Below are 21,871 nucleotides of genomic sequence, written 5' to 3'. Positions count from 1 at the left end.
TGATCACGTGGCCGCTACGTCACCTAAGGTCCTTTCAGCGCTTTCATCTTTTCCGGGTGTACAGTAGGGATCAGCTGATCGGCGGCGGCTCGTATGGATGACAGCAGCCCGCATCATGGCCGCCCAGCAGCAGCAGCAGCAGCAAGTGCTCCAGGACACCACCAGGCTGGCATCTTCTACCATGGCCCTGCAGGTACAGTGTGATCCCTACTGCTGTGCACTCAACCTCATACATCTCTCAGATTATTCCCTCCCTGTTTTATTTCATCTTTTGCTTTCCAAGAACTTTTTTTTACTTCTCTGTCCATATGAGGGATTGTTTTTTGTGGGACAAGTCATACTTTCCATTGGCTCCTTGATGTGGATCTTCCACATATTGCAATATACTTGGTGGAATTGGGGAAAAAAAATACAACTTTGAAATTACCTTTTAGATTTGCTAACTGTGCAGTAAAAATGCAATAAAAGTTAACTTTAGTCTGCAGGACGGTGCGATGATGGTGATACCGGGGTTAAATAGGTTTTGTTTGTTTTCTTACTTTTTAGGCTATATTCACACTGCCGTTGCCCGCCCGTACCGTAGCGGACAACGGCAGTGTACGGGGAGAGGAGGAGGAGGTGAGCGCAGCTCACCCCTGCCCCTCTCCATAGGAATTAATGGCGCATGTCGCCGTACTACGGAGAAATATAGGACAGGTCCTATCTTTTTCCGGGTACGGAGCGGTACGGTGCCGCACGTGTGCTGCACCGTACCGCTCCCGTAGGGTGCCGCGCGCCCATTGACGTCTATGGAGGACGTATATCGGCCGTATATACGTCAGTGTGAATGTAGCCTAAGACATTTAAAAAAATGTGTATGAGGGGCTTGTTTTGGGGGGACTCTGCAGTAATTTAGTAGCAGATTGTCAATAATAAAACTTCTTCAATGTGTAGCAAGTGTGTGGTAATGAAGCAGAAGTCTCCTCTCCATTCCCGGACTCAGAACCAGCACTTTCTATCCATCCAGTGCCCCATAATGTTTCCTCACACTGTATATGATCTTGTTTGTACAGGTCGTCTTCCGTGTCCTGACATTTGCCCTAAACGCCTTCACCCTGCGTTATGTCTCTAAGGAGATAATCGGGATTGTAAACGTGCGGTAAGTTTCTTCACAGTGCCCATTATTTATGTATATTATGTCATATGTTCTGTAGACTACCGTAGACACATGTATTGCGACCTTTTTACATTGTCTTTGCAGTATATTTACCTGTGCACCGGGAAAGTGCTGGCAGTGGTCGACCTATTGGGTCATAGGTCACCCATAGGAACCCATTTACTGTGCAGGTTTTAAGTTTTCTCCTCTGTATGACATATTGCTGTCTGCAGCTCCATTCTATGCAAAATGCAAAAGCTCTGAATGTCCATTATATATATTTTATATATAATTTATAGAATGAACTTTCATATTTAGTACTGGAATGGAGCTGCAGACAGCAATATTTCATAGAGAGGCGAAAACTTAAAACCTGCACAGTATATGGGTTCCTATGGGTGACCTATGACCCACTAGGTCGACCACTGCCAGCACTATCCCATATATGTATATATCTATATATAATGCATGTCATAAGGCCTCTTGTAGGTCATGCTTGGTGTCAGAGGAGCTGCCTGACAAGGTACACAAAGGAGGCGCGTTTTTTCTTATCCCATCCTGGAAAGCTTTTCATATTTTCCTGAAATGAGTATTGAGCTTCCTAATGTTGTACCAGATATTCATCTCCTCTTATCTCAGGCTGACCCTCCTTTACACCACAGTGGTGTTCCTTGCCCGGGAAGCCTTCCGTAAAGCTTGTTTGAGTCATTCCGCACAGCAGAGCTGGAGACGCACCGTTAACCTCACGTGGCTGGCGTAAGTATCTCACATGAAGTAAAGGGGGCTCAACGTGGGGTACAAAAAACACTCTGTCCCAGATTGTCCCCCACTGTATGCAGGTCCCCTTTTCCAGTCTTGTATATGTAGGGACCCCCAGTAATCATAACAAGTGGTAGTGCACAAACTTAACCAGTTCTTCATTCATTTTACTGGGTCTGATTATAGACAGGGTTTAGTTTTGCAGATCGTTTTCTTAGATTTGCATATCGACAGCAATTAAATTCTCTCCTAAGGGTGCATTCACTTGTGGCAGTAACGCATGCATTTCAAACGCATCAGAACAGCTGAGAAGAGGAGATCTGCCCGATTACATACCTGGTAATATTGCGTTTACAAAAAATGCAATGTTAACGCATACATTTTGTAAACACAATGTTAACAGCTATGTAATATGGCAAATCTCCTCTTCTCAGCTGTTCTGATGTGTCACTGCCACGAGTATTTAAGAAGGCTATTGGGGTATTTTGAGGCTATTGAGGTTCTCATTTAATTCCTTCCTATTCGCTACAGGCAGGAGTAGCATCCACAGGATGCATCATCTTGACATAGCTGACTGATGCTGTCTTTAGTAAAACCTTGTGTTATGTATGTAGTCTGTATAAATGCAATGTTTTTATGTATTTGTAGAGTACCACTAGGCGTCTGCTGGTCTTTTGCATTAGGGTGGCTTTGGCTGAATGTGTTGGAGGTTCCAGACCCGGCTGTTATCCCACATTATGGCACTGGAGTTCTGGCATTTGGAATTTCTGCAGTAATTGAGCTAGTATCAGAACCGTTCTGGGTCCTTGCACAGGCTCATCTCTTTGTCAGGCTAAAGGTACGTATGTGATATTGTGTTGTCATATGCTTGTCATTTTCTTCTGAATGATATCCGTATTATGTGTGATCCAGGAGGTGCCATATCTGCACCCAGAAGAACTATAGATGTAGCAGACCCAGCCAAACGCATAATTCACAACTCTGCATAAAAGAGCAAACTTGTGCAGTGAATCGCAATCCCCACAACCTCCCCATAAACATGTGCACTTTTATTTGCATCATTTTTTGAATGGGGACATGGAATCAAGCTGCTGCTACAAACACTCACCGGCCACTTTATTAGGTACACCATGCTAGTAACGGGTTCTACCCCCTTTTGCCTTCAGAACTGCCTCAATTCTTCATGGCATAGATTCAACAAGGTGCTGGAAGCATTCCTCAGAGATTTTGGTCCATATTGACATGATGGCATCACACAGTTGCCGCAGACTTGTCGGCTGCACATCCATGATGCGAATCTCCCGTTCCACCACATCCCAAAGATGCTCTATTGCAGTGGTGGCGAACCTATGGCACGGGTGCCAGAGGCGGCACTCTGAGCCCTTTTTGTGGGCACCCGGGCCATTGCCCCAGCGCACCAGACAGGACTCAAAGAATCTTCCTGCAGTTCCAAGCAACTTAAAAGATGCTGCTTTCACTCATATATTGATACTTACTTTGCTACTTGGGGCTGTAGGAAGAGGGATAAATGAAAAGACAGGGCCAAATTATTTTTGGAGGACCTTTTGCTGGCCCCACGATTCTCTGTGTACAGAGGGACACTGGAAAGAAGCTAACATTTTCTATCTTTCTACTGTGTTGCTGTCCTCAGGAGGCCAATATGATTGAAAGTTGTTGCAGAGCAGGGAGCAATAAGTTACTGCTTTAATTTTTGGTTGGCACCTCACAATAAATAAGGAGGGTTTTGGGTTGCTTTTTGGGCACTCAGCTGCTAAAAGGTTCGCCACCACTGCTCTATTGTATTGAGATCTGGTGACTGTGGAGGCCATTTGAGTACAGTGACCTCATTGTCATGTTCAAGAAACCAGTCTGAGATGATTCCAGCTTTATGACATGGCGCATTATCCTGCTGAAAGTAGCCATCAGATGTTGGGTACATTGTGGTCATAAAGGGATGGGCATGGTCAGCAACAATACTCAGGTAGGCTGTGGCGTTGCAACGATGCTCAATTGGTACCATGGGGCCCAAAGAGTGCCAAGAAAATATTCCCCACACCATGACACCACCACTACCAGCCTGAACCGTTGATACAAGGCAGGATGGATCCATGCTTTCATGTTGTTGACGCCAAATTCTGACCCTACCATCCGAATGCCGCAGCAGAAATCGAGACTCATCAGACCAGGCAACGTTTTTCCAATCTTCTACTGTCCAATTTCGATGAGCTTGTGCAAATTGTAGCCTCAGTTTCCTGTTCTTAGCTGAAAGGAGTGGCACCCGGTGTGGTCTTCTGCTGCTGTAGCCCATCTGCCTCAAAGTTCGACGTACTGTGCGTTCAGAGATGCTCTTCTGCCTACCTTGGTTGTAACGGGTGGCGATTTGAGTCACTGTTGCCTTTCTATCAGCTCGAACCAGTCTGCCCATTCTCCTCTGACCTCTGGCATCAACAAGGCATTTCCGCCCACAGAACTGCGGCTCACTGGATGTTTTTTCTTTTTCGGATCATTCTCTGTAAACCCTAGAGATGGTTGTGTGTAAAAATCCCAATAGATCAGCAGTTTCTGAAATACTCAGACCAGCCCTTCTGGCACCAACAACCATGCCACGTTCAAAGGCACTCAAATCACCTTTCTTCCCCATACTGATGCTCGGTTTGAACTGCAGGAGATTGTCTTGACCATGTCTACATGTCTAAATGCACTGAGTTTCCGCCATGTGATTGGCTGATTAGAAATTAAGTGTTAACGAGCAGTTGGACAGGTGTACCTAATAAAGTGGCCGGTGAGAGTAGATCTAAGCTTTTCTAAGTTATTACTTATTTGGGATACCCTTAAAAGGGCATCAACCACCAGGACGAAGGATTATAAACCAAGCACACTGACATACTGGTGTGTGCCCTCTCTAGTAGCATCAGCTCTTCTTTAAGCTTCTTATGCCCTGTTTTTTAGGCTTCAATGGAGTCTGGAGCCTCTCAGGATCTTTTTCTTCTTAAAACAAGGGTGTAGGAAGCTTATAGAAGAGCAGATCCTGTCAGAGGGGGCACACACCAGCATGTAAGTGTGCTTGGTTTACAATCCTTCATCCTGGTCTTACATGTAGGAAAAATGACCTGTGTAAAACTCTACAACTTTATCTCTTTATTTCTGCTACATATTACATAATTAGGGCTCCGCCAACATGAGGCGAGTTGTCAGTCAAACCTTTTTTTTAACTAACACTATCTCTCCCAACTTCTTCATTCACATGTCCACTTGTGTAGAGAAGACGGTGAATCCAGCAGCCAGGCAGATATGAAGACAAGTGTGTATATATATTTGCCTTCATATCTACCTGGCTGCTGGATTCACAGTCTTCTCTACAACATTATGTACTGATCCGGCTCAGTTTGTCCGTGCACCCGGCATCTCAACACATGGCTGAAAAATGTATTTTTCCCTTTTTTCATTTTTATCTGACACCCTTTGTCTCCCAAGAACAAAAGGATCACCAACTAAATCTCAAAATGTCCAATCCTAATCTTCCCCTGACACCTGCTGTAGGACATGTCTGAAAGCCCCGTGCACTATAGATGGTGAATTCGCCCAGTTTTGATCTATTGTGTACGGAGGCTTTATATTTGCCCTGCATGGACCTCATTCATTTTTTGGAAATGTTCATATAGACATCAATTGGGACATGGTGAATTGTGGAGCTACATTATATTATAAAGTACAAACGTATCCGCTAGTTCACATCTCAGTTATTTCATCAGGTTTTTGTATCGGTTATTGGCAGCAAAAACCAGGAGGGGTCAGACGGACCGTCCAATATTTCCATTCTACCTTATCTCTGTGTCATCTCCAAACCTGGTTTTGGCTCACAATAACTAATGCAGAAAACGATGAAATAACGTGTGAACCCGGCCCCTGGCTGTCAGACTTAAAGCATAACTAAACATTCAACAACATTTTATAAATTAATTGTGCATATAAATTAAAATTATACATAAAAAAAAGTATAAATTAAAGTATACCTTGTTATAGAAATAAGTTCCTGTGTTCTTCTTTTTCCTTTTGCCTTTCTTGCACATTTAACCCCTTCAGCCAGTTTTTAGCTTAAGGCTCAGCCCCATTTTTTTGGATTCTGAGATGCATCGCTTTATATGGTTATAACTTTTGAACACTTAAAGTGATTTTGAATTTTTTTTTTTTAAAGTTTTGCGTTTATTTAAAAAATATATATTTTTAACTGTTTATGAACCCCTTAACGACCCGTTTTAAATGTGTTTTGACTGAAGAAATTTGACCTAAACTTGTCTGTCAGAAGATATCTTGTACTGTTTGACTCTTATCTAGTTTTAGAGTCCTGTATAGTGACTGTATATTCACTACTATGGCTTGTTTTAGGTCATTGCTGAGAGTCTGGCAATCATTGCCCGTTGTTCTGTTACAGTTCTTCTGGTACTAATTTGGCCGCAATGGGGACTTGTCATTTTTTCACTGGCTCAGGTAAGAGATACTCTTTTTCATCTTGACCATTTATAATAAGATTAGATAACTTTAAACCCACAACTGGTTGGCATTTTGATTGGTTGGTTGATTTCATTCTTGCAAAATAGACCCTTTATGTTGCTGTTGTTTATGTAGACCCACCCAATTGATGTAGTTGTACCAAGTTTCCATGTTATCCTCTATCTATGTAATATATGATAACTTGTGAGTGAGGGTCTGACTACTGGGACCCCAGCAGTTTGGAGAAGGGGGTCCTGTTCTCCCTAATGAATGGAGTGGCTAGACAATATACTGTTGAATAGAGCAGTCATAGAGACATACAGTATGCTCTCCAATTAGTGAGACGGAACCCTTGATCTCCCCATTGCTGGGGGGTCCCAGCATACGGACCCTCAATGAGCTTGTTATACCCTATGCACAGGTACAATCCCTTTAACAGCAGCTCTGTTTGTCTAAGGTCCTGTACACCAGCCTGCTTTCTCTGTGTTACATACTCTATTTTGTGAAGTTCCTTGGTTCTCAGGAGGCAGAGAAAAAATCCTTTCCCCTTCGGAGCATGATGGAGTTTTTACCCCGTTACTCTGTATCTCAGGTACAACATATAATATAGTCCATATATCACAGGGAATGTGTGTAAATGTGTACACCACATTGAGCATAAAGCAGACATACCATATGTACTTGAGAAAAAAATGTGCTGAAAACCCAAACTCTTACCCAAACACGTTTATACTGGAGTAAAAAAAATATAGGTTTTACCAGGTTTTTGTGTGGTAAAATTAGGGGCCTCGGCTTATACTTGGGTCAGCTTATACTTGAGTATATACGGTATATAAAATGCCAGAAGCATGTTTTGTATCTGTTGTTGGGGGTCAGATGTAATCAGACAAATTTCTGTATAGAAATGAAAGTCCCCAAAGTTATCATCTGTATCATTGTATCTCCGTAACAGGACTTTCTGGATTGGAAACAGGCCTGGCTAGCATGGAGCTTCTTCAAGCAGTCATTCCTGAAACAAATCCTGACAGAAGGTCGGTCTACACTTCCATCACCGTCTGCTCTTTGGACTTTAAAATAAGTTACAACTAATGGTTGTTTCTCTTGTTGCAGGGGAGCGCTATGTGATGACCTTTCTGAATGTATTGTCATTTGGAGACCAAGGTAAGTCTGCAGCTGCTATGACTTCAATGTGCACAACACACAAAAAATTAAAGGGTAATCCTGGTCATTGATGCTCCCTCTTCAACTTTCCCAAAAGCCTCCCGCACACGAACATTGTTTTTAGTCATGTGCTGCTTGTTTATTAAAGAAAACCTACCATCACCGATGTACCTAATAAGGTACACACCTGAAGGTTTAAAGGGGTATTCTCGTCTGGGCATTCACATTCAGTTTGATAAATCTGCCATATATAAACATTTTTTCAATAAGATGTTCCTGTGTGAAGATAATTTCTCATAAATGTAGTGATTTTGTCCCTTAGAAACGAGATAGCTTCCTCGGATACGACCACCTCTGCTGGAGGGATTGCACAAAGAAACAAAAGGTTTTTGTATATGAAATGTCTGGGAGTTACTAAATGTCGCACAGCCATCCTGTCCCTGATCCCTGAAGCCAGAAGGTCAGGCAGAGCTCAGTAGCGCATGTCTGGCCACTGCTGCCAAAATGTGGTCGTATCCGAGGAAGCCATCTCGTTTCTAAGGGACAAAACTACTACATTTTATGAGAAATTATCTTTACACAGGAACATTTTTTTTAATAACATCCAATTGAAGAAATGTTTACATATGGCAAATGAATTAAATTAAATGTAAATGCCCAGATGGGTATAACCTTTTAACTGTTATCCTCTGTTCACAGAATAACATTTTGATTGGTTTGATATAATAAAATGTCCACCGTAGCCTCCCCTCATTAATAAAATGTCCAGCAGAGCCCCCTTAACGACCTGGCCCTTTTTTGTTTTTTTCATTTCCATTTTTCACTCCTCATCTATAACTTTTTTATTTTTACACCTAAAGAGCTGGCTTGTTTTCGGCATAATAGATTGCACTTCATAGTGATGGTATTTAATATTCCATGCCGTGTACTGGGAAGCGGGAAAAAAATTCCAAAAGCAGTGAAAATTGTGAAAAAAGCGCATCAGCGCCATTTTCTTGTGGGCTTCGATTTTATGGCTTTCACTGTGCGGCCAAAATTACGTGTCTACTTTATTCTTTGGGTCGGTGCAATCACAGGGATAACAAATTTGTATACTTTTTTATATTGTTTACATACGTAGAAAAAAGTGAAAACCTCCTGTACAAAAAATGTTTATTTTTTTTTTTAATTTGCCATCTTCTGGCGCTAATAATTTTTTTTATACTTTGGTGTATGGAGCTGTGGGTGGTGTCATTTTTTGTGCATTTTTATGATGTTTTTGTCGCTACCATATTTATGACTGTCCAATCTTTTGATCACTTTTTATAGAATTTTTGAATATTTTTAAAAATGGCAAAAAAGTGGCATTTTCAACTTCTGTTACGGGGTGAAACACAGTGAAAAACCTGTTATGATACTTTGATAGATCGGGCATTTTCGGATACGGCGTTACCTAATGTGTTTTATGATTTTTTTTTACTGTTTATTTGTATTTATATGACTTCTAAGGAAAGGGGGGGTGATTCAAATTTTTTTTTTTATAATATCCTTTTATTTAAACTTTTTTTTTTACTATTTTTCAGACCCCCCTAGAGTATTTTAACCCTAGGTTGTCTGATTGATCCTACCATATACTGCTGTACTACAGTATAGCAGTATATGGGGATTTTCCTCCTCATTCATTACAATGGGCAAATCGCAATGAGTTAAAACGAGACAGCCTTGGGCCTTCGGAAGACCCAAGACTGTCACGTTGACCGCTCGCCGCCCCGAAATGACGTCACGGGGAGCGACATTCTTCAACAAGACAGTGGTGCCCATGTGCCGCCATCTTTTTGAAGCCGCTGGCAGCTTTGCTAGCACCGATCGCAAGTGATATGCAACAAAGACTTACCGGCTATGGAGAGGGCTCAGCCCTCTCCATGCACCCGAAGGGTTCAGAGAGGAGCTTGACGAAGTGGCTACTCGTACTTCAAACATTAAACATGTGGCTGTAGTGATGGATGAATGTGTACCTGCTATGGAGCTCGAAATAAGACAATCCAGATCTCATATCCAGCAGCACTTAACACTCCTTCTGAATAATCAGGAAAACCATAGCAGGTGTAATAATATAACATATAAAAGGCCTTTCTGAAAGCTCATCTGTTGACAACCTGACCGAGAGCGTGACACAGATCTTCCATTGTATCCGACTCTTGTGACTACGATGCCCCCAGACATCTTTTGTGCTGTCGACATGATTTTACTGGCAAGGAAAAGATTGTGGGTTGGTCTGTGGAGGCAAAACGAGTGGACGGTTCGGAGATATGTGTGTACCCTGATGTCTCTACCTGCACTCTCAGTATGAGATGTTAGTTACAGTCTCTTCTCCACTACATAAAGCACAGGGGTGCAACATACAGGTGGGGTCACCCCTTTCATCTTACAGTCCGTTATATTGGTGGCATGTATTTCCTGAGGAACCCTAATGGCCTTCCTGGACACTTTCGCTTCTGGAATATGTTCTCCGTCAACATTCCCAACCGGCTTGCAGTGGACTTCACAGCAGACGTACCGTAGCACCGTAGACGATCCACAGCCTGTTCCTCCATTACAGCTCTTTGAGGCTATCCCATCTACCTATCTGTAGGTCTACCTATGGAAGCCTGAAAGTTATCTGGTGTCTCATACTTCTAATATCCAGGTGCCGGCATCTGGTGCCCCCTAATGTGAATGTTAAATTATTACAATTTCCTACTACAGTTACTGTGTCCTTTTGGTAACCGGTTTGGATGAGATCTGCAGCCTGTGTTATTCTAATACCTATTGATCATGCCTCGGGCTTGCTGACATGACTCCCATCTCATTAAGTATCTTACACTGTATTGTATGGTGCAATTTTTATGTGTTTTATTCCTTTACAATATTGTCATAGTATTGTCATGGTCTGAATAGTTTCAGTCAACACTGCCATCTAGCGGACAATATTCTTGATGCATCTTGCGCTATGTAATTATGTTTTAATTACAGTCATGGCCATAAGTTTTGATAATGAAACAAATGTTAATTTTTACAAAGTCTACTGCATCAGGTTTTATAATGGCAATTAGCATATACTCAAGAATGTTATAAAGAGTGATCAGCTTAACAGCAATTAATTGCAAAGTTTGCTTAGAAAATGAACTTTTTCCCCCAAAACACATTTCAACTTCATTGCAGGCCTGCCTTAAAAGGATCATCTAACATCGTTGTCCTCAACAACACCCACACCTGTGTTACTGGATCAATCTGTCATGATTAAGTAAGAATCACACCACTGGACACTTTAAAATGAGGCTGGTGCTTGGCATCATTGTTTCTCTTCTGTTAACCTTGGTTATCTCTAAAGAAACACGTGCAGTCACCATTGCACTGCACAAAACTGGCCTAACAGGGAAGAGTATCGCAGCTAGAAAGATTGCATCTCAGTCAACAATCTATCGCATCATCAAGGAATTCAAGGAGAGCGGTTCCATTGTTGCCAAAAAGGCTCCAGGGCGCCCAAGATGGACCAGCAAGTGCCAGGACGTCTCTTAAAAGTGTTTCAGCTTCGGGATTGGGCTACCAGCAGTGCAGAGCTTGCTCAGGAATGGCAGCAGGGAGGTGTGAGTGCATCGGCATGCACTGTGAGACTGCGGAGACTCTTGGAGCAAGGCCTGGGGTCAAGGAGAGCAGCAAAGAAGCCACTTCTCTCCAGAAAAAACACCACTGCTGAGGACTGGGGTAAAGTCATTTTCTCTGAATCCCCTTTCCGATTGTTTGGAACATCTGGAAAACTGCTTGTTCAGAGAAGACAAGGTGAGCGATACCACCAGTCTTGTCTCATGCCAACTGTAAAGCGTCCTGCAACCATTCATGTGTGGGGCGGCTTCTCAGCCAAGGGAATCGGCTCTCACAGTCTTGCCTAAAAACACATCCATGAATAAAGAATGGCACCAGAATGTCCTCCAAGAGCAACTTCTCCTAACCGTCCAAGAGCAGTTTGGTGATCAACAATGTCTTTTCCAGTATGATGTAGCACCTTGCCATAAAGCAAAGGTGATGACTAAATGGCTCAGTGAACAAAATATAAAGATTTTGGGTCCATGGCTTGGAAACTCCCCAGATCTTAATCCCATTGAGAACTTGTGGTCAATCATCAAGAGACGGGTGGATAAACAAAAACCAACAAATTGTGACAAAATGCAGCAGTGATTGTGCAAGAATGGACGGCGATCAGTCAGGATTTGGTCCAGAAGGTGATTGAGAGCTGCCAGGGAGAATTGCAGAGGTCCTGAAGAAGAGGGGTCAACACTGCAAATATTGACTTGCTGCATTAACTCATTCTAACTGTCAATAAAAGCTTTTGTTACCCATAATATGATTGCACTTGTATTTCTGTATGTGATAAAAACATCTGACAAACACATAAAAACCAGAGGGCAACAGATCATGTGAAAATATAATATTTGTGTCATTCTCAAAACTTATGGCCATGACTGTAGGTTGTCTGAGTGATCCTACCATATACTGCCATACTACTGTATGGCAGTATATGGGGATTTACCACATTATTCATTACAATGTGCAAATTGCACTAGTCTATGACCTTCCCCGGGTCACAGAGGGCAGCTGTGCAAAATTTAGTGATTGCAAATGCGACGGTGCCGATTCATACATACACAAACACATAAATTTAAAGGGGTCTGAATACTTTCCATACCCACTGTGTGTGTGTATAATATATCTTTCATATTATATCTTTCCTTATAATATGTACTTTTTTCCCAGGTGTTTATGATATTGTGAATAACTTGGGATCTCTGGTGGCGCGATTTGTGTTCTTGCCTATAGAAGAAAGCTTCTACGTCTACTTTTCCAAGGTGTTGGAGAGAGGAAAAAATATCAAAAGTCAAAGAAGGGTAAGAAAGAGCTACACCTCTGTGTATAATACACATGTATTACAGAAAGGTTGTTGTTGATGACCCTACAATCAGGAAGCCCAGTATAGACTTATCTTTTATGTTTCTTATAGGAAGAGATCGCTGCTGCTTCTGAAGTATTGGAGTCGCTCCTGAAACTGGTGACATTGATCGGCCTGGTTATCATTGCGTTTGGATATGCGTATTCACAGCTGGCACTGGATATCTATGGTGGATCCCTGCTTAGTGGCGGTTCTGGTAAGGGGGATAAGTAAATGGTCCTCTGTTATAAAGATATAGTCTGACTTTATCTCCTGATCTCAGTTATTTCATGGTGCAGAATGTTCAAGAGCCAAACTTCATTCAGATACATGAAATGGTCATTATAATCCATAGGTGTATTCTTTGAAACATGGTTTAAAGATTTGTGTAAGAGGAGTGGTTCTCAAATTAATCTCTTGATGCGCAACGTCAGAGTCGGTTTCAGTAGGCCCCTTTTTGACAGAGCCTCAGTAGGCCCCTTTGCAGTGAACTCACGTGGCAGCATTCAAAATTCGGAAAATCAAAACAGTCTCCTGTCCTAAAATATTCCCTAGTTTCCCTAGTTCATACCAACCAGCCCCCTCACGGTTCTTATATATAAGCCCTCCTCATACCCTATGGATTCATTAGATACAGCCCCCCTCACCCATGGATTCCTTATCGAAATCCATACAAGGAAAGTAGCCCATTATGCCTAGACCAATATTTAAGACCCCTTTCACAACCAGAGCTGCATCGCATATACTTTTGCTGTATTGTTGAGATAAGTCCAAAGGTAGAATTGCCCTTCAGCAAGGAGTAAAATTTTGTTATACAGCCGATGCCAAGCTGCCATGTACAGTGTAAGGCTGCATTCACACGACTGGTGCCCGCCGTACCGTAGCACGGCGGGCACACGGCAGCGTGCGGGGAGAGGGGGAGAGCGCTGCTCACCCCCGCCCCTCTCCATAGGGATATATGACATGTCCTATTTTTTCACGGGGCACGGAGCAGTACGGTGCCGCACGTGTGCGCCACCATACCGCTCCCGTAGGGCGCCGCACGCCCATTGCCGTCTATGGGGGACGTATATTGGCCGTATATACGTCAGCCGTATATACGTCCCCCTTGCGGTCGTGTGAATGCAGCCTAACTGTGAGTTGCTAATCTCTGTGAAACATTTACTAGGCTGCTAAACTATGATGTATTGTTTAGGTTCTTAACATAGAGGGAAAGAATCCTTATGGTTCCTCTAATGTGTCTGACCCTGGGCACTGCCATATCCTCTGCCTCCTGTGAGGCTGAGCCTATCCTGCTAGGCCTCATGACTGGAGGGTAATGTATAAACCTGTGAATACAGATCTGGATGTGACTAGAGAATGTTTAGCATAGAGAATGTATTGGATCTCTTGGTTGTGATGTACCGTGCAACCTTGTTACAGGACATGCAGTGGGGGAAAAAAAAGTACTTAGTCAGCCACCAATTGTGCAAGTTCTCCCACTTAAAAAGATGAGGCCTGTACCTGACATCATAGATAGACCTCAACTATGAGAGACAAAATGAGAAAACAGATCCAGAAAATCACATTGTCTGTCAGATTTTCAAAGAATTTATTTGCAAATTATGGTGGAAAATAAGTATTTGGTAATTTAATTTGTCTGATCCAATATTGTTTTTCAGGTCCTGTTCTCTTGCGCTTCTACTGTCTGTATGTTCTCCTCCTGGCCATCAATGGTGTAACAGAGTGTTTTACCTTTGCATCAATGAGTAAAGAAGAAGTAGACAAGTGAGTCATTTCAGATCTCTCTAAAAAAAACTAAAGATATTTATGGGGAGATCCAATAGATGTAGTGGCATTATACACTAGATCAGGGGTGGGCAATTCATTTTTCCATGGGGCCACATGAAAAGTGGAATGGTTTGAGGGCCAGGTTAATATACTTGGTTCTACCCAATACTTAATGTCCCCCTTCATAATACCACCTCATATTATGCCCCCATCCATAATGCCCCCTCCATTATGCCCATATTTATCGTGCCTCCTTTAAAATGCCCCCTCTCTTTATGCCCCTCCCATTATGCCCACATATATAGTCCCCTTTAATTTTTTGCCCCCTTTTTATAATGCTCCCTCAATAAGGCCCCTATATATAGTGCCCTCTCATCTTATGCCCCTATATATAGTTCCCCCTCTCCCAATGGACCCTTTTATATTGACCCCATTTATAGTGCCCTCTTGTTTGTGCTCCTTTCAGCATTTAAGACAAAAAAAGTACCGTACTTTCCTTCTGGTCCTTCCAATGGCAGCTGTCATCGGGCCTGCAGTAAGGCGCCCAGCACCGGCAACTTAGTGATGTCATTATGTTGCCAGTGCTGGGGGCTGTACTGTCCATACTGGCAGAACACGCAGGGTGTTACTTCCTGCTCTGTCACAGCTCGGCATCATCAGATGCACCGGCGCACCACCCAGGAGCCCTACTACTGTACAGCACTTGGCCCGTGCTCTGCCGCTGTCTCCACTGTCCTTGTGTGACCACCCACAATGAAGCCCGGCCCTGCACTAAACTATGGTCTCCCATCCGTCTAATGTGCATTTGATCTTTAGATGACATATATTTCGTCTATATCAGTGAAAGAGAGGATCGGGCAGGGCGTATTTCAGCATACCTGATCCTTTGTTTGCAAGGGAATTCTCTGGCAGGAGATTGTCGTACCTTAATAATCCTATTAACTCCATTAAAACCTTACAATATCACCTATACCAGTGGTGGCGAACCTATGGAACGGGTGCCAGAGGTGGCACTCGGAGCCCTCTCTTTGGGTGCCCAGCACAAAGGTTAACATTCAGAACTTTATGTCATTCTACTACAAATGTATCCATCATAGGAAGTAGTTCACTATAAGCCGGAGATATGATATAAATATGATGAATAGAATTGATTGAACTATAAATATGATGAATAAGGCAAGGAAATTGATCTAGAAGTAATAAAACTGTATCCTCTGTTGTGCCTCATGTGCCAGCTGCATTCTGCCTTCTTATTAGTTTTAGGAGATTTATAGAGACTGTCCATGATTATAGAAGAGTCTCTGTATAAAAACCGCACCGCCTCTTTTCTAGGGCTGTGTCTGGTATTGTAGCTCAATCTTATTGATGTGAAGAGGGTTCAGCTGTAATACCAGGCATTGTCATTGCAAAAGAAATTCACTGTGTAGAAATAAAGATTGTTCACCTCTCTTATGTTAAGCTTATTCACTGTGGGTATGTCGAGAGTAAGATTGGTAATAAAACCTAACACTTATTAATACATACTGATAAAAGGATAGAGACAACTAGGTTATATACGTGTTAAAAACATTAGAGATCAGACCCCGGCTTCAGATAATTGTATGTCAATGCCTATAGGGATCTGAGGGATGTAGATGGGAGGCTGAAGCAGCTATCTAATGAGACGGAGACACTAGCCTGTACCTGTGCTGTTTAGGCACTAAACTCGCTAGGCTAGTCTGATATATTCTCTACCTAAAGCTAGCACTCCTCATGATAGTGTTATGATCCGACGCGTTTCCTGATTACATTCATCAGGGATCCGATATTAGATATTATGATCAACGAGTATGATTATGTGGTTGACCACATTTTGGATAAGACACATATAGATGGCGTGTCCCCGCATAGATATCAACGGCCAATTGAATTGTCATTGCAAAAGCAAGCAAAACAAAGACTTGTTTTTTTTGTTTTTTTTTACCTCTGGTTAAAGGGGATACCCAAACATAAAGTGTAGAAAGCATTTTAACTTGTTAGGCAAGAGCCTGAGGACTATACATGGTTGTCTAGCACACTGATACATCTCTTCCAAAACGCCACAACCTCCTCCCGCTGGTGAACTATTAGAAGAGGGTTACATGTATCTGCGATTATTGATACTGTTACTCATCCAATATAACAATTGTACTAATTTCTTCATGTGTCCCTTAGGTTTAACTACATCATGTTGGGTCTCTCGCTGAGTTTCCTGTGCCTTTCCTACTACATGACCTCCTGGCTCGGCAGTATTGGATTCATCTTGGCAAACTGCTTCAATATGGGCTTGCGGATCGCTCACAGCCTCTATTACATCTGGAAGTATTATAGGGACAGTCCCTACCGGCCGCTGTCTGGGCTCGCACCATCCCCTGTAGTAATATGTGTACTTGTAGTTAGTGCTGCAGTGACTGGATATTCAGAGGTAATCAAATAGGATTATATTTTATACTTTATATGTCTGTGTGTATGTATGTATGTTTGTATATATAATATGTGTGTGTGTGTAATAAATATATATTAATCAGGGGCGTAACCAGCAGAAGCTGGGCCCCATAGCAGACCTTTGAATGGGGCCCCCTTCCCTTCCCAATACATATTTTTTTAAATGCACATTTACACAAGCGTAATCATTTTTACACACGTATGCACATCATATACACATACAGTATATGCACATCGAATTTACAACATACAGACAGATATACAGTATATATACACGCATCCAGTATATACACAACATAGAGACAGATATACAGCATATATACACGCATCCAGTATATACACAACATACACAAAGATATACAGCATATACACACACATCCAGTATATACACAACATACACAAAGATATACAGCATACACACACACATCCAGTATATACACAACATACACAAAGATATACAGCATATACACACACATCCAGTATATACACAACATACACAAAGATATACAGCATATACACACACATCCAGTATATACACAACATACACAAAGATATACAGCATATACACACACATCCAGTATATACACAACATACACAAAGATATACAGCATATACACACACATCCAGTATATACACAACATACACAAAGATATACAGCATATACACACACATCCAGTATATACACAACATACACAAAGATATACAGCATATACACACACATCCAGTATATACACAACATAGAGACAGATATACAGCATATATACACACGCATCCAGTATATACACAACATAGAGACAGATATACAGCATATATACACACGCATCCAGTATATACACAACATACAGACAGATATACAGTATATACACACACATCCAGTATATACACAACATACACAAAGATATACAGCATATACACACACACATCCAGTATACACACACAGATATACAGCATATATACACACGAATCCAGTATATACAATATATACACACACATCCAGTATATACAATATATACAACACATACACACACATCCAGTATATATAACACATACACACACATCCAGTATATATAACACATACACACACATCCAGTATATACAACACATACACACACATCCAGTATATACAACACATACACACACATCCAGTATATACAACACATACACACACATCCAGTATATACAACACATACACACACATCCAGTATATATAACACATACACACACATCCAGGATATACAACACATACGCACAGATATACAGCATATACACACATACACACATATATAGCATACATACACACATATACAGCATATATACAATACATACACATATACAGCATATATACAATACATACACACACATATACACAATACATACACACATATAGACAATACATACACACATATACAGCATATTTACATTAATTTACAGTTTACATATGTATTAATTATACTCACCCACCTTCATCGCTGGATGTCACACTGTATCTTGCCTGGAACGTGGGGTCGGGACGTGGTGGCGGGGTCAGGAAGCAGGTGAGGTGGGCGGGCCCTTCAGCCGGTGAGTTGGGTGGCAGGGCAGGTAGCAGGTGAGATGGGTGGGCTAGGCCGCCGGAGAGCTGGGCAGGTCGGGCCGCAGGTGACGTTGGCGGGCTGGGCCGCATGTGCGGTGCACACCGGACGTGAGCTGGGCGGGGCTAGATGTTAGGTGTGCGGAGCAGGCCATGCTTGTTTAGCAGCAGAGGTAGTGGGACGGCTCCTGAGCCTGGGACAGACATCTGAATTAGAATTTGTTATGGATGTGCCCCCGGGTCCTTCCCACCCACCTCATATGCGGCCTTCACGTCAGTGGAGGTAGTGGGACGGGCCCGGGATCACATCCATAACAAATTCTAATTCAGATGTCTGTCCTAGGTTCGGGGTCCGCTCCTCAAATCAGCATTCTGGCTTCCTGCCAGAGGCGGGAAGCAAGTAAATAAACTATTCTTTGCCCGTCCATCACGGGCCCCCCTGCGCCCGGGCCCCGTAGCAACTGCTACGCCTGCTACGGCGGTTGTTACGCCACTGATATTAATATAAAATGTATGTGCAATAGATACCTGTTAACTGATGTGATTGGTGCTGGCAGGGATTGTAGCAGTTAACCTGTTTGGTGCCATGGTCAACAGCTGTGGCACATTCAAGGGAGTTGCCATTTGCTTTCCATGAAAGCTATAAACCTCTAAGAGGCTCCCTGACCCCTGATTTATCATCTTCTATTAGAGCCGGCCAATATTCTGCACCACATTTGTATTGAAGCATATTCTATGAGCGTGTGAGCTTCAGATACCCGAGGGGGATCTACAACAGCAGTAAAAACATCCATTGCCTAGAACGCAGATATATAACTAAATTCACAAAGCAGATCATAAACCTTTTAGATTTCCCCACGTCCCAAAATGCAGATTGGTTAAAATATTACAATGATTATCCTTTGCGATGAATCCAGTAACAGGAAAAAAAGCTTGTAATTCTTCTTTAATACAGAGAGAGTAAGACCAGACTAGTAAAGCAAAAATGTATTTCACAAATACCAAACCTGTGATATGTAGTTTTAATATTAATAGAATTATTTAACGTAATAATCTTCTATAAATAGAGGCAGGTTCCAGGTTTTTTTTAAAGTTTGTGCTTAAAAGGGTTTTTCCACAAAAAAAAGTTAGGCCCTATCGCGTGGATAAGGTCTAACTTGCTGATCAGTGGGGGTCTCAGTGCAGAGACCCCCGCAGATTGCGAAAACGAGGGACCCCTTGTCACTCTGTTAGATTAATGGAGCAGACGGCCGTGCATGAGCGTTCTGCTCCATTAATCTCTATGGAGCTGACGGAGATCGGTGAGCGCTCAGCAATTTCTGTCAGCTCCATAGAGTTTAATGGAGCAGAACGGTCATGTGTGGCAGTCTGCTCCGTTAATCTGACGGAGCGACAAGGGGTCCGACTGACCTGTCGTTTCTGCGATCTGCTGGGGTCTCCGCACTGAGATTCCAACTGATCAGCAAGTTAGTCCCTATCCCATGTTTAGGGCCTAACTTTTCTTCATGGGAAAACCCCTTTAAGTTAAATTTGTGTGTAAGTCGAAACAACTAATAATTGTAACTCCCGGAAGCAAAAAAAAATTTCCCAGTGACAATTGGATTTTCTAAGGGACCAAGGATTATCAATAAAGCTTCATTACAGACACCTTACAGCTGATTATTGCAGCCTGGGACTAATTTAACATCTAGAGAGATTCACCAGAGGTCACAGGGGGCAGAGAGGTCCGTCTGTAACTAGGGGGCGTACGTAATTTGGCTGTCCTTCAGTTGGGGACCACCTGTACAAATTCTGTGTTGCTTCTGGCCCTCACTTTAATAATTGACAATTCTACTATCAAGACAAAGAAATGTGTAATGAATCTTTATGAACATGAAAAGATTAAAAACATTCAACTTACAACAGCGTGTACATAATAACACCCCAAAGTGCCGAAAGGATCAAAAAATTCATGCAATATACATATATACAACGTACATATATCTGAAGTTCTTGAAAGTCAAAGATAGAAAAATGAATGCTATGGTTGACCCAGTGAGCATTCAATGCAATAGATGTATACAATCTATACTTTACTATGTAAGTAATAGAAGCGCAGCAGGGTGTAAACTATAGGATAAAGCAGCACTGGTCACCAGAAGACATGGAATAGAAAGCAAATATAGTAAACAAGAAATAAGTCTACATTACCCAATAAACAACATAAATTGGGGGTGGCCTAGAGCCCCAGGCGTATTGCCAGCTGAACGGGTTCCAAACAGTATATATATTGATCCTGTCTGCACTTTGGGGGTGTTATGATGTACACGGTGTTGGCCCAAAGTGATAAATCTTTATTAACCTAAAAAGATTAAAACATTTGAAAGGTACATCTAACACATCTCTTTGTCTTGTGGTGATAAGTGTATCTGATGTGTGGCCCTGCCTTGTGATACTATGTAAGTGACCGCTCTCCTCTATAACAGGTACGCCTGTGCTGTGACATGGGCTGGCCGTCCCGCCTGGCTCACATCCTGGTCGGAGCGATGTGTCTGTCCGGAACGCTGGCTGCCGTGCTCCTGTCCGAAGGAAAACTGACTCACTTCATACGTAGCCACTTCCTCTCCAAAAAGCCAAAGAAGAAAGTGTGACCAAAGCAGAACCGAGCCTCTTCCAATGAACCCACACGACTCATGTACTGGGTGTCCTGTGCGCTGGACATTCTGCAAGGAACAAGAGGGATATATATGAGTTATCCAAGAGGAACCGTGCACATTATGAGGATACTCTGACTGCTTCTAATATATAGGATTCTGCCATCATTGTGAAGTGTTAGCGTCCTGCAGGTCACTTCCACAGCATCAGAGTTGACGGAGATATAAGGATGATTGGACATGGGACAGTTCCTTAGCATCTCTTAGAGGTGTTATGGGCAATAATGGAGTATATGGTGAATAGGAGATTTAAATATCATTTTTCATACATTTTTTTCCTTTACATCTGATGTGTAATACTGTTCCAGTGATTCTCGTGGCCTAAAGGTAAAATATTCAGGAGGGTCATGAGCCACTTCATGCTACTGTTAAATGTATGTTGTGTCTTATTGGTTCGTAAAGTAAGGGCTTTAGCTCATTTAGGGTTTTTGTTCTCAAAATGTGGTGCTGAGGATCATTGATACCTGAATGTCCAGGTCAATTTTTGCAGTTCTGTTATGCACTTCTTTAAAGGACATCTACCACCAGGATGAAGGATTGTAAACCAAGCACACTTACATGCTGGTGTGTGTCCCCTGCTCTACTTTTAGCTTCGTAGATGGCAATGGTACCTGGAGCCCCTCAGTCTCATTTGCATCATTTTTACAACCATTTCTTATAAACATTTTTTTCTTTTTAAAAATTTGGCTGATAAGTCATTTTCTCATTTTTTAATACTAAAAAGTAAAACTGAATGAACTTTTACCAAATATGATATAAATATGTACAGCATCATTTCATCACCCCTTCCCCTAGTTTAGGTACAAATGCAGGGTGCATGTACAATTCTGCAAAACTGTAAGCCAGGTCTTTCCTGCAGCTCCTTATGCTTCAGCTGACAGGCTGGA

General features: G+C 42.2%; 1 protein-coding gene and 1 long non-coding RNA gene across 2 annotated transcripts in view; one reads left to right on the top strand and one right to left on the bottom strand.

Moving 5' to 3' along the window:
- Positions 1-20: 20 nt before the first annotated feature.
- RFT1 (RFT1 glycolipid translocator homolog) lies at positions 21-20,921 on the top strand. The gene is made up of 13 exons (XM_072126960.1): positions 21-193; positions 1,053-1,138; positions 1,775-1,891; positions 2,543-2,732; positions 6,281-6,382; positions 6,843-6,977; positions 7,338-7,416; positions 7,496-7,546; positions 12,317-12,447; positions 12,561-12,705; positions 14,150-14,255; positions 16,452-16,701; positions 20,757-20,921. Exons 1-13 carry the CDS (start codon positions 98-100, stop codon positions 20,919-20,921), a joined length of 1,653 nt encoding a protein of 550 aa, XP_071983061.1. The 5' UTR covers positions 21-97.
- The window catches only part of LOC140103741 (uncharacterized), a 63,314-nt gene continuing 62,309 nt past the window's right edge, over positions 20,867-21,871 (bottom strand). Inside the window, exon 3 of the long non-coding RNA XR_011850167.1 lies at positions 20,867-20,993. This is a non-coding gene — a long non-coding RNA (uncharacterized lncRNA). The remainder of the gene's footprint in view (positions 20,994-21,871) is intronic.

Source organism: Engystomops pustulosus, chromosome 10, assembly GCF_040894005.1.
Source record: "Engystomops pustulosus chromosome 10, aEngPut4.maternal, whole genome shotgun sequence".
In the NCBI taxonomy this organism is placed as follows: domain Eukaryota; kingdom Metazoa; phylum Chordata; class Amphibia; order Anura; family Leptodactylidae; genus Engystomops; species Engystomops pustulosus.
Note: the sequence above shows the minus strand (reverse complement) of the source record. Positions and strands in the feature narration are given on the sequence as shown.

Coding starts and splice junctions, on each gene's coding strand:
- RFT1 (XM_072126960.1), top strand. CDS start 98: ATGACAGCAGCCCGCATCATGGCCGCCCAGCAGCAGCAGCAGCAGCAA. Junction 6,978..7,337: donor CCCGTTACTCTGTATCTCAG/GTACAACATATA, acceptor TCTCCGTAACAG/GACTTTCTGGATTGGAAACA. Junction 12,448..12,560: donor ATATCAAAAGTCAAAGAAGG/GTAAGAAAGAGC, acceptor TGTTTCTTATAG/GAAGAGATCGCTGCTGCTTC.